Source organism: Podarcis vaucheri (genome assembly GCF_965113315.1).
Source record: "Podarcis vaucheri genome assembly, chromosome: 13".
In the NCBI taxonomy this organism is placed as follows: domain Eukaryota; kingdom Metazoa; phylum Chordata; class Lepidosauria; order Squamata; family Lacertidae; genus Podarcis; species Podarcis vaucheri.
Genome location: NC_138751.1, coordinates 3,029,187 through 3,041,289, shown reverse-complemented (window position 1 = coordinate 3,041,289; position 12,103 = coordinate 3,029,187). Strand labels below are relative to the sequence as shown.

The 12,103-nt window shown below is 48.1% G+C and overlaps 1 protein-coding gene and 1 long non-coding RNA gene across 3 annotated transcripts in view; both read right to left on the bottom strand.

Annotated features, from left to right (window-relative positions):
• LOC309518153 overlaps positions 1-12,103 on the bottom strand; it is a 68,750-nt gene that overhangs the window by 19,330 nt on the left and 37,317 nt on the right. The gene's annotated exons all lie outside the window — the stretch shown is intronic.
• FXR2 (FMR1 autosomal homolog 2) overlaps positions 8,577-12,103 on the bottom strand; it is a 30,703-nt gene continuing 27,176 nt past the window's right edge. For both annotated transcript variants that reach the window (XM_082197638.1, XM_082197639.1), the window contains 3 exons: positions 11,210-11,305; positions 11,000-11,106; positions 8,577-10,038 (listed from right to left, as the gene is read on the bottom strand). In XM_082197638.1, coding sequence (XP_082053764.1) covers positions 9,940-10,038; positions 11,000-11,106; positions 11,210-11,305 — 302 coding nt within the window. In that variant the 3' untranslated portion in view covers positions 8,577-9,939. The remainder of the gene's footprint in view (positions 10,039-10,999; positions 11,107-11,209; positions 11,306-12,103) is intronic.

Below are 12,103 nucleotides of genomic sequence, written 5' to 3'. Positions count from 1 at the left end.
TTGAGAGGGTCTTTAAACCTCTTTTGTTGACCACCAGCATTATGCTTTCCATTATTAAGTTCGGAATAGAGTAGTTGCTTTGGAAGACAATAATCGGGCATCTGCACAACATGACCAGTCCAACGAAGTTGATGTTGAAGAATCATTGTTTCCACACTGGTGATCTTTGCTTCTTCCAGTACCCTGGTATTAGTTTGCCTGTCTTCCCAAGTGATGTGTAAAAATTTTGGAGACACCGTTGATGGAATATTTTGAAGAGTTGGAGATGGCGTTTATAAGTGGTCCATGTTTCACAAGCAGACAGTAAGGTTGGTAAAAAAATTCCTTCCAGTAGCACCTTAGAGACAAACTAAGTTTGTTATTTGTATGAGCTTTCGTGTGCATGCACACTTCTTTGGATACACAGGTTGGTAGTACAACTGCTTTGTAAACAAGCATTTGGGTTTTCCTGTGAATGTCCCGGTCCTCAAACACTCTGCGCTTCATTCGGGAGAAAGCTGCACTCGCAGAGCTCAGGCGATGCTGGATTTTGGCATCAGTGTGGAAAGATAACTAACTGCCCAGGTAGGAGATGTGATTGACATTTTCCAAGGTTACACCATTGAGTTGGATTTGTGGGTAGGGTAGACATCACCTAGGAGTGGGAGAAAAGCAATGACAAACCTAGACAGCATCCTGAAAAGTGGAGACATCACCTTGCCAATAAAGGTCCGTATAGTAAAAGCTGTGGTTTTCCCCGTAGTGATGCATGGAAGTGAGAGCTGGACCATAAAGAAGGCTGATCGCCGAAGAATGGATGCTTTTGAATTCTGGTGCTGGAGGAGACTCTTGAGAGTCCCATGGACTGCAAGAAGATCAAACCTCTCCATTCGGAAGGAAATCAGCCCTGAGTGCTCACTGGAAGGACAGATCCTGAAGCTGAGGCTCCAGTACTTTGGCCACCTCCTGAGAAGAGAAGACTCCCTGGAAAAGACCCTGATGTAGGGAAAGATGGAGGGCGCAAGGAGAAGGGGACGACGGAGGACGAGATGGTCGGACAGTGTTCTCGAAGCCGCCAGCATGAGTTTGACCAAACTGCGGGAGGCAGTGGAAGACAGGAGTGCCTGGTGTGCTCTGGTCCAGGGGGCCACGAAGAGCTGGACACGAATAAACACAAATAAACAAATAAACAACAACAACAGCAAATCACCTAGGATAATGGCCTTATTTGTGAGCCTTTCGCTTTAAGGTCTCCTCCACCTGCAGGCCTGATGCCACGAAATCTTCATTCTCTTCCCCCCTCAGGCCGAGTTCACAGGGACATAAGGAAGAAATTACCTTGCAAATGGAAGTAAATGGCCTCCCTGGGGCCAGCTGTTAGGGACAAAAGCCGGGCATTTCAGCAAACTGCAGCCTGGAGGAGGAATGCCCACAGCCGAACCCTTTCCCAGTTTGGGGGTGGAAGTCTTTCCTCCTGAGAAAGGAGATGGGAGGCAGAAGGGAAAGACTCTGTGCAGAGTAAAAATGGGAGAAGCTTTTTGCTAGATTCCCCTTTAAAAAAACCCTCGCAGATAAACAATTAAAAAGATATTATTATTATTATTATTATTATTATTATTATTATTATTAATTATTATTATTGGAAGAATTTATAATTTATCTTAGAGACCACTGTAAGCACATGGAAACATAAGCAGTATTGCAATAACACTTCTAATGTAACAAGTACTATGGAGACAATGAGGGTTATATAATATAGATTTATTATTGGGAAAGATGCAGTAAAAAAGGTTTAATAAAAGGATCCATGCAGGAGAGGGATCTGAAGGAATCTGTAAATGCGGATGTGAATGCTAGTGTTGTTATAATTATATACTTGTAAAACCAAATAAAAACTATCTGTCTCATATATATATATATAAAATTATTATTTGTTATTTAATATAAATTTATACATTCCTTGATTGCAAAAAGAATAGACCCACAAACCTCAAAGCGGTTTGCAAAAAGATAGAAGAAGAAGAAGAAATTGCAACAATACTTTAAAATGTACAGAAAGTTAAAATTACTGCAACGGATCAAGCATCTGGGTTGGCTTGTCTAAGCAATAATGTTTTTTTAGCAGGGGCTGAATAGAGTGCCCTTGATATCAATAGGCAGGGAGTTCCATAGTGCAACTGCCTCAAAGTTAGATTCCCAATGTCTTATAGGCAGCCCCAGAACCAATATATCAAAACAGATCTGCTTCCTTGGCCAATTCACTGAGTTGTTCTCCTGCAGTGAACTTTTGCTGTAGCTTCTAGCCAGACCACTGGAGACCTGTTTTGTCATTTATTTATTTTTGGAACTTGGAGGGGCACCTGCCCCTTCCAGGATTTAATCAATAGCACCACCTGCCTTTGCTCCAGATTGCGTGTGCAAACCAAGAAGCAACGGCGACCCCTCTGAGCATGTCTAGAGTGCATTTTGCTCATCCAGTGTGGCATAAGAGTTGGAGTTCAGATAGAACTGAGCAGGGACGCAGGTGGTGCTGTGGGTTAAACCACAGAGCCTAGGACTTGCCGATCAGAAGGTCGGTGGTTCGAATCCCCGCGACGGGGTGAGCTCCCGTTGCTCGGTCCCTGCTCCTGCCAACCTAGCAGTTCGAAAGCACGTCCAAGTGCAAGTAGATCAATAGGCACCACTCCGGCGGGAAGGTAAACTGCTCTGGTTCACCAGAAGCGGCTTAGTCCTGCTGGCCACATGACCTGGAAGCTGTACGCCGGCTCCCTTGGCCAGTAAAGCGAGATGAGCGCTGCAACCCCAGAGTCGGCCACGACTGGACCTAACGGTCAGGGGTCCCTTTACCTTTTTAGGACTGAGTAGACGCACCCTGCTGCCCCAAGGAAGGCAGCTCGCTTTGGCCTCAGTCCCTCCCAGCCTGACCTACCTCGCAGGCTTATTGTTAGGGGAAAATATATATATGATGGTGCGGGAAGAATATAGTGCATGTCTTTGAGAATGTGGATAAAGAGAAAAGAAATATGAAAACGCCTAAAATTTGGAACATTGGCCGGTTAGTTAATATGCCAATTGTCTTACCAATGCCAAGATGGTATAAAATAATAGATAGATGATAGATAGATAGATAATGTTTTTTTAACATACCATTTTCGACAGTAATTAAACATATTTTTACATCTTACTCAATTTTTTTGACTTCCATCCGTCCTGTGTGAAAATTTTCCAATCCAATCTCTTAGTATACATTTCTTATTTTCCCTGTTACATTTAAAACCCATAACCAATATCTCTATTCTTTATCTACTTTGTAGCACTTCATATATTCCTCCTTACCAAACTTCTTGTAGTCCTACTAGCGTAACTTGTTGGTTACAATTGCTAAGAGCACATATTGATATAGGAATGTATTAGATAACATGTAAAGAAATATACAATAATAAGAGCACATTCATTTGTAAAAAAGGAATATACAACTGGAAAGACAGGAAGTCTAGTGTGCTGGTATGTATATGATTTTTGGATAAATTTGTTGTTTTTTCTTCTTTGTTCTTACTTTTTTTGTTTCATTTTCTTTCTAGGTATATAAAATTTGTATATAATTTTTCTATATGCGTTGGAAATTATATTATAGTAAGTCCTGTAATGTAATATGACAAGGTTTACCGATGTAATATAAGAATGTTAATAAAGAAGGCTGATCGCCGGAGAATGGATGCTGGAGGAGACTCTTGAGAGTCCCATGGACTGCAAGAAGATCCAACCTCTCCATTCTGAAGGAAATCAGCCCTGAGTGCTCACTGGAAGGACAGATCCTGAAGCTGAGGCTCCAATACTTTGGCCACCTCATGAGAAGAGAAGACTCCCTGGAAAAGACCCTGATGCTGGGAAAGATGGAGGGCACAAGGAGAAGGGGATGACGGAGGACGAGATGGTGGGACAGTGTTCTCGAAGAGACCAGCATGAGTTTGACCAAACTGCGGGAGGCAGTGGAAGACAGGAGGGCCTGGCGTGCTCTGGTCCAGGGGGCCACGAAGAGGCGGACGTGGCTAAAAGACCAAACAACAACAACAATTAAAAAATAAAATGCTGGGGGGGAATTATTATTATTATTAGGCAGGCAAGATGGTCTGTGCCTGCAACTTGGAACTCAAAGCAGCCTTCAGTAGGCAGAGCATGAGGGCAGTTGCAGTCCGTCCGTCCCCCCCATAAAAAACCTGCAGGACCGGCCTAGTGCATCCTGCTGTTGCTTGAAAGGTTGATGGAGATTTCCTCCCCTTTCCCAAAAATGTTCCACCTGTTTACACCTGCCTAGTTTTTCCTCCCGCCCCAAACTCCAGGAGTGCTGTAATCCTCTCAAAAGCCCTGATAGTGGAGTTCTTGAATATTCATTTTTGCTGCAAGGGCTTAACAGCCTCATTAGCAAGTGAAGAGAAGGTCCTTCCCAGGGGTCTGCCCCACCTGCCTTAAGTTTGATGAGCCATAGGCTTTTTTGGAAGGGCTGGGGGTTGATTTTAAGCCCTGACTTAGAGGGGGAAATGTCTTTCCTGTCTGTGCAATGCAATCGGAAACACACCCACACGCTGAAAAAAAAACCCACCCCTGAGATTATTATCATTTTATTGCATTTCGTAGAATCTTAGAAGTGAAGATTTGGAATGCAGGAATCTCCACCGCTTTCCGAAGGGTCAAAGATCTCTCAGGGTCAAAGATCTCTCAGCATCAGAAAGCTTTTTTTTTAAGGTTCAGTTGGAATCTCCTTTGTTGTCTTCTGAATCCTGTGATTTGGGTCCTGTCCTATGGGACACGGGTGGCGCTGACCCAGAAACTCCAGCGGGTGCAGAATGCTGCAGCGAGGCTCCTTACGGGGTCCCTGCCATGGGAGCATATTCACCCAGTGCTTTTCCAGCTGCACTGGCTCCCAGTGGAGTACAGGGTCAGGTTTAAGGTGCTGGTCTTGACCTGTACAGCCCTATGCGGCCTAGGACCCTTGTACCTATGGGACCGCCTCTCCCAGTATGCCCCACGGAGGACCTTAAGGTCCACAAATAGAGGTCCCAGACCCTAAGGAAGTCAGATTAGCCTCAACCAGAGCCAGGGCCTTTTCAACATTGGCCCCGGCCTGGTGGAACGCTCTGTCTCATGAGACCAGGGCCCTGCGGGATCTGATTTCTTTCCGCAGGGCCTGTAAAACAGAGTTGTTCCACCTGGCCTTTGGCTTGGAATCAGTTTGATTCCCTCCCCCTTTCTTTTTTCCTTTCTCCTCCTGTGATGAGGCTGCATTTTAATGTAGTTTAATCTTGTTTTTAAGTTGTGTTCATTCAACTTGTTTTTATTACTGCTTGTTAGCCGCTGTCACCATCTGCAGTGATCATGGAGCCCAAGAAAGTAAAATCTCTCCCTGCCTCCATTTCTTCCCCTTCTGTTTGCCAGGAGGTGATGGGCCCAGTGGCCACGATCTTCGTCTTTTGGATGTTGAGCTTCAGACCATATTTTGCGCTCTCCTCTTTCACCCTCATTAAAAGGTTCTTTAATTCCTCCTCACTTTCTGCCATCAAGATTGTGTCATCTGCATATCTGAGGTTGTTGATATTTCTTCCGGCAATCTTAATTCCGGCTTGTGATTCATTTAGCCCAGCCTTTCGCATGATGAATCCTGCATATAAGTTAAATAAGCAGGGAGGCCTTGTCGTACTCCGTTCTCAATTTTGAATTTTACCCAAGTTTACTCTCATTTGCCTTTTACAATACAGCCAGTTTCGGGGGGGGGGGAGTGGAGAAGAGCAGCCCAGCCAAGAATCAAAATCTGTACCAAAGGTGAATCATTCAGGTGGTACCAGGAACTCCACCCCCCAGAAATAGCATGTGCCCCACCCCACCTGCAGTTTCTGTCTTCTGAATGCGCATTTCTGTGATACTGGAGATTGGGTGGGAGGAAAGGAAGGGGTGGGCCTACCCCCTTCCTCCTTTACCTGCAGACTTACCTGTGGAAGGGGGGGAGAGAAAAGGTGCTGGGGGGCTTGCAGGCCAGAAGGCTGATCACCAAAGAAGGGATGCTTTTGAATTATGGTGCTGGAGAATAATTGGGTGAACTCTCCCTACCTTGGATCAAATCTATGCTTCCAGGTGTCATAAGAAAGCTGCAGAGATAGGGCTGGACAGTGCGCACCCCGGAAATGATCTCTTTCAGCTTCTGCCTTCTGGAAGAAGGTCCAGGGTTATAAAGACTAGGATTAGCCACCTGAGACCTTGCCAACAAAGGTCCGTATAGTTAAAGCTCTGGTTTTCCCAGTAGTGATGTGTGGAAGTGAGAGCTGGACCATAAAGAAGGCTGATGGCCGAAGAATGGATGCTTTTGAATTCTGGTGCTGGAGGAGACTCTTGAGAGTCCCATGGACTGCAAGAAGATCCAACCTCTCCATTCTGAAGGAAATCAGCCCTGAGTGCTCACTGGAAGGACAGATCCTGAAGCTGAGGCTCCAAGACTTTGGCCACCTCATGAGAAGAGAAGACTCCCTGGAAAAGACCCTGATGTTGGGAAAGATGGAGGGCACAAGGAGAAGGGGAGGACGGAGGACGAGATGGTGGAACAGTGTTCTCGAAGCTGCCAGCCTGAGTTTGACCAAACTGCGGGAGGCAGTGGAAGACAGGAGGGCCTGGCATGCTCTGGTCCAGGGGGTCACGAAGAGGCGGACACGACTAAACGACTCAACAACAACAATGGGCCAAAGTGATGTATTCCAAGCCCCGCCCACTCTTTCACACCTGAGTAAAATCTGCCACAATTCCAGCAGATAGGACCCGAACCAATGGATTCAAATGAGATTCAGGTGAAACATTAGGACGGGGTCAGCAAACTTTTTCAGCAGGGGGCCAGTCTACTGTCTCTCAGACCTTGTGGGGGGCCGGACTATATTTTGAAGAAGAAAAAAAGAACAACTTCCTACGCCCCACAAATAACCCAGAGATGCATTTTAAATAAAAGGGCACCTTCTACTCATGTAAAAACATGCTGATTCCGGATTTAGAAGGCGTTTGGGCTGGATCCGGCCCCTGGGCCTTAGGTAGCCTACACATGCATTAGGACAAGCTTTCAGATAGCAAGAGCCTTTCGGTGGGCTCTCCATCAGGGGTTCTTTCCATTCTGCAGTTGTAGGAGTGTCAAGATGACACAGTGGAGCAAATAATAATAATAATAATAATAATAATAATAATAATAATAATTTATTATTTATACCCCGCCCATCTGGCTGGGTTTCCCCAGCTACGTTGGCGGCTTCCGACAAAATATTAAAAACACGGTAAAACATCAAACATTGCAAACTTCCCTGAACAGGGCTGTCTTCTAAAAGTCTGGAGTTGTTTATCGCTTTGACATCTGGTGGGAGGGCGTTCCACAAGGCGGGCGCCACCACCGAGAAGGCCCTCTGCCTGGTTCCCTGTAGCTTTGCTTCTTTCAGTGAGGCCCTCGGAGCTGGACCTCAGCGTCCGGGCTGAACGATGGGGGTGGAGACGCCCATTCAGGTCTACTGGACCCTTGAGGCCGTTTAGGGCTTTCAAGGTCAGCACCGACACTTTGAATTCTGCTCGGAAACGTACTGGGAGCCAATGTAGGTCTTTCAGGACCGGTGTTATGTGGTCTCAGCGGCCGCTCCCAGTCCCCAGTCCGACTGCCGCATTCTGGATTAAGTGCAGCTTCCGGGTCACCTTCAAAGGTAGCCCCACGTAGAGCGCATGGCAGTAGTCCAAGTGGGAGATAACCAGAGCATGCACCACTCTGGCGAGACAGTCTGCGGGCAGGGAGGGTCTCATCCTGCGTACATCGTGGAGTTGGTAGACAGCTGCCCTGGACAAAGGATCTTTCCAAGACAGCGCAGGCTTCCAGGATGAGCCCACCATGTCTCATTGATTTGTTAATATATTTACCAGAGTTATTTTTCAGCTAGAGGCACATCCCCTCTCCATTTCCTCCCCTAACCCTAACCCTTAGGCAAAAGCAGGCAGGGCACCACCTGCAAATTTTACCTTTGTAAAGGCACTGGCGGGTGCAATTTGAGCCCCGCAAGAGTGTCAGTTTTGGGACACCAGCCAGGGAAAAGCAGAAAAGCACCCCAGGAAAGGCAGAGAGACTAGATGAAGGAACGTCTCCAAGGGCTGCACAAAAGCAGCCTGGGACCTGGGAGGTCTGGGTTCGAATTCTGAACCTCAGCCAGGAAGCTCCCAGTGGATGATTGCCTGCCTCATGCGATTGTTGTCGATATTTCTATGATCCTTTCCAATTCTACAATTTTGAACGTCAGTCATGGGGCCCTCCTTCCCAGACAGCGCTCGTTCCAGAAACCACCAAATTTGGTCCTTCCGCAGGTAAGCTGTTAAGTTAGCCAGATTTCTTGTCCACCTAGCTTGGGGAACAGCTTGTGTCCCTCGCACAAATATCCGCTTGTAAGGAATGCCAGGAGCCGCTGGGCGTGAGCAGGATGAAGGCTGGGCCGGGAACCCTTCCAAACACAACTCCCCCCCCCCTGGCCACATCTCACCCCCATTTCCCCTCTCTGTGCGCAGAGGCTGCAGACGTCAGACAAAACTGCACCACCAACTTTGGCAAGACTCGTCGCATTTTATTGAAGGCCTGAGCAGCAGGAGTCACCGGCCGAGGGGGGCTTCGTTCTCCGTAAGCCGCCCCCCACCGGGCAGAGAGAGAAGAGACACAGAGAGAACATGGCAGGCAGGACAGAAAGCAACCTTGGTATTTAGGCGTTGTAGTTTTTTTCAAGAGTTGGGTTTTTTATTCTCTTTTTAAATACTGTACAGTGAAAAATAAATAGTCTCAACCGTCACAGATCAAATCCCCCCTTTTCCCCCACACACAAACACACAAACTCAAGGCAAGCCGCGCCAGGAGCGACGTCGCCACGTCCGCTTGCGCCCTAAAAGCCTGGCGTTTCCCTCTCTTTTTGTTGTTGTCTTCCACAGTGTTTTCAGAATCAAAGGGGGGGGGGGGGAATTAAGAAAAGGATTACTGGTCTCGGCTGGGCCTACAAAGCAGGTGCCTCGCGTCTCCCGTTTCTCCCTAGCAGAGCACCGCCTCGCCCGTCTCCTGGTTTGCAGAAGAGGGTCCTACCTCTCCGTGGCCAGAACCCCCCCTTTGGGGTGGGGAAAGGGGCGCACAGCCCAAAACAACCTCAGGACACCCTCTCTGTGCCCTGGGCGGGCCAGCCTTCCTGCTTCGCTCTCCCGGACGTGACCTCGCCTTTGATTTTTCACTAGTCAAAGAGGAAAGGGAACCAAAAAACGGACACAAGAGCACTCTTGTGCTCTTGTGGTGTGTGTGTGTCTGTGTGTGTGTGTCTGCATCGTCTTCAGAAGGCACAGGTTTCTCTCTCCCCCCTCTCCTTTCTCCAGTTTTGAAAAGCCAGTTCTTTTTTTATTTTCTCTCTTCACATTTTTGTTTCTAAACAGAAAAAAACTCTTATAAGTCACCAAAAACAGATGCATGTTAAGTCATAGTAGTTTTTCCCCCTACACTGTGTGCGCCTCTAAGAAAAGGGAGGGGGGTTACGAGCTCAGGTAGCGTCAGAGATCCCCCCCCCTTTGACATAACAAGAGGGCAGAAAAGAAAAGAGAGGGGTTTCCTTTTGAATTTTTCACTGCCCTGTCTGGCTGCCACTGCTGAAAGCTTAACCAGGATGTGTTAAGAGCTGTGGTAAAGAAGAGTATCCCATCTTTGGCAAGCTTTTAACGAGCGCTTAGATCATCATTACCTTGGGATTCGGGTCGATTTGTTTCGCTTTTTTTTGTTTTTAAAATAATGGTTTTGTTCTTAAACAAGAGACTGGTGTGGTGTTTATTTCGTTTTCTCTTTAAGATGTTGCAAGCAGGTGGAAAGTAGGGATCGCTTTCGTTTCAGAGGAGGGTTCGGCCGGCTGCGACTTGGGGCAGGGGCCCCGCACGCATGCGAGCTTAGGACACGCCGTTCACCAGGGCAGCCACCTCCTCGCTGGCGGCGGCATGCTCGCCGTTCTCCGTAGGGCCGTTGACAACCTTGCTGGTGGTCTCAACCTGGAAGAGAAGCCACAAAAGCAAACCGGTGACCCCCTTGGCAGGCCCAGCAAACTTGAGAGAGGCATGGCTCCAGCCGGCCTAAATCGGTTTATCATTTCCAGCAAGAAATATAGTGGTACCTCGGGTTACTGACGCTTCAGGTTACAGATTCCCCTAACCCAGAAATAGTACCTCGGGTTAAGAACTTTGCTTCAGGATGAGAACAGAAATCGTGCTCCGGCGGCGCGGCAGCAGCGGGAGGCCCCATTAGCTAAAGTGGTGCTTCAGGTTAAGAACAGTTTCAGGTTAAGAACGGACCTCCGGAACGAATTAAGTTCTTAACCTGAGGCACCACTGTAGTATCTTTATATTTCTTTCATGGTGTCAATTTTTCTTCAGCTACGGTGTTTATTTCTTGGACGGAAAAACAGCTACTTGAACAGCTGCTGAAACCTTACTTTAAAATAAAATAAAGAAGCAAAACGACTTTTTTTTTAACACGTTTAAAATAAACTTCCCCCAAAATGGCTATTCTCTCACTCCTCAACCATCTTCTTCTGCACTCCGTATAAAAAGGACATTATCGCACCTGATCAGAACTTCACAAAGGCGTCAAGATGGCGCAGCATCAATATGCAAAATCCAGTTTCACCATCACAGGCTTCCCAGTCTGGACTGAGGAGCAGGATCACAGCAGCCTGACCAGCCCAAGGGCAGCTGTGGCAACAAGCCTGAATTGATTTCTCTGGCTCCCCCCCCCCGCCAGCCTGCACCCCCCCCCAAATATTACAAAGAAAAAGCTCTTGCTGCTTTTCTCAGAGGCTACCACTTTTTTTGTTCCAGGTGCCCCAAATTGTGGAACACATACGAACGAACACACACACACACACACACACACACACACACACACACAGCGAGCCTTCTGGGGCACGAGGCACAAAGCTCCCCAAAACCCTGCCCAAACACGGCCTTCTCTAACCTTCTGCTTGGGTGTGTTGTCCTCCGACGACTTCTCTCGGCTCTCTTTGCGCGGTGGGTGCTGACGGCTCTGAGACTCCGCTCGGGAAATGTAATCGGCTACGGTGACTGTTGGCGATGGGGAGGGAAGGGGGGGAAAGACACAAGGTCACGCACGGAAAAGCCCAAGCAGGTGATGGCGCAGAACCAAAGGAAGGCCGAACGGCGATACCTTGCTGGCGGTCCCGGCTGATGGAGCCGTCCACACGGTTGCCGCGATTGCGTCGGCGCCTGCTCCGGTTCCGTCTCTGCGGTTTAGACTCTTCCTCTGGCGGAGAGAAGAGGCAGGGCGGACTCAGGAGGGATAGGAAGGCTGCCTGTCAACCTGAGTGACTCCTCCATGGCTGGCCCTCCAACCCCCCCCCCCCACGCAGCCTGCCAATGGGCTCACGCTGGCTGCGCATTTGAAGTGCTCCCCATCACAACCCCAAGATCTGCCATTCCTGAACTGCAGGGGTTGGACTAGATGGGAGCCCCTTCCATCGCCACAGTTCTGCTATACTATTACAGTGGTACCTCGGGTTAAGAACGTAATGCGTTCCAGAGGTCCGTTCTTAACCTGAAACTGTTCTTAACCTGAAGCACCACTTTAGCTAATGGGGCCTCCTGCTGCTGCCGCGCCGCCAGAGCACGGTTTCTGTTCTCATCCTAAAGCAAAGTTCTTAACCTGAAGCACTATTTCTGGGTCAGCGGAGTCTGTAACCTGAAGCGCCTGTAACCGGAAACGTCTGTAACCCGAGGTACCACTGTACAGTGGAACCTTGGTCATCGAGCGCTTCGGCTTTCGAACGCAGACAACCTGGAAGTGAATGCTTCCATTTTCAAACATGCCTTGGAAGTTGAATGGCTTCCAAGGTACGTTCCTCCATTTTTTCAATGGATTTTGCGCCTTGGTTGTTTATTGTTTCGGAAGCTGAACGGTCATCTGGAACAGATTACGTTTTACAACCAAGGTTCCACTGTACAGTGGTACCTCGGGTTACAGACTCCACTAACCCGGAAATGGTACCTTGGGTTAAGAACTTTGCTTCAGGATGAGAACAGAAACAGCGTGGCGGAAGCGGGA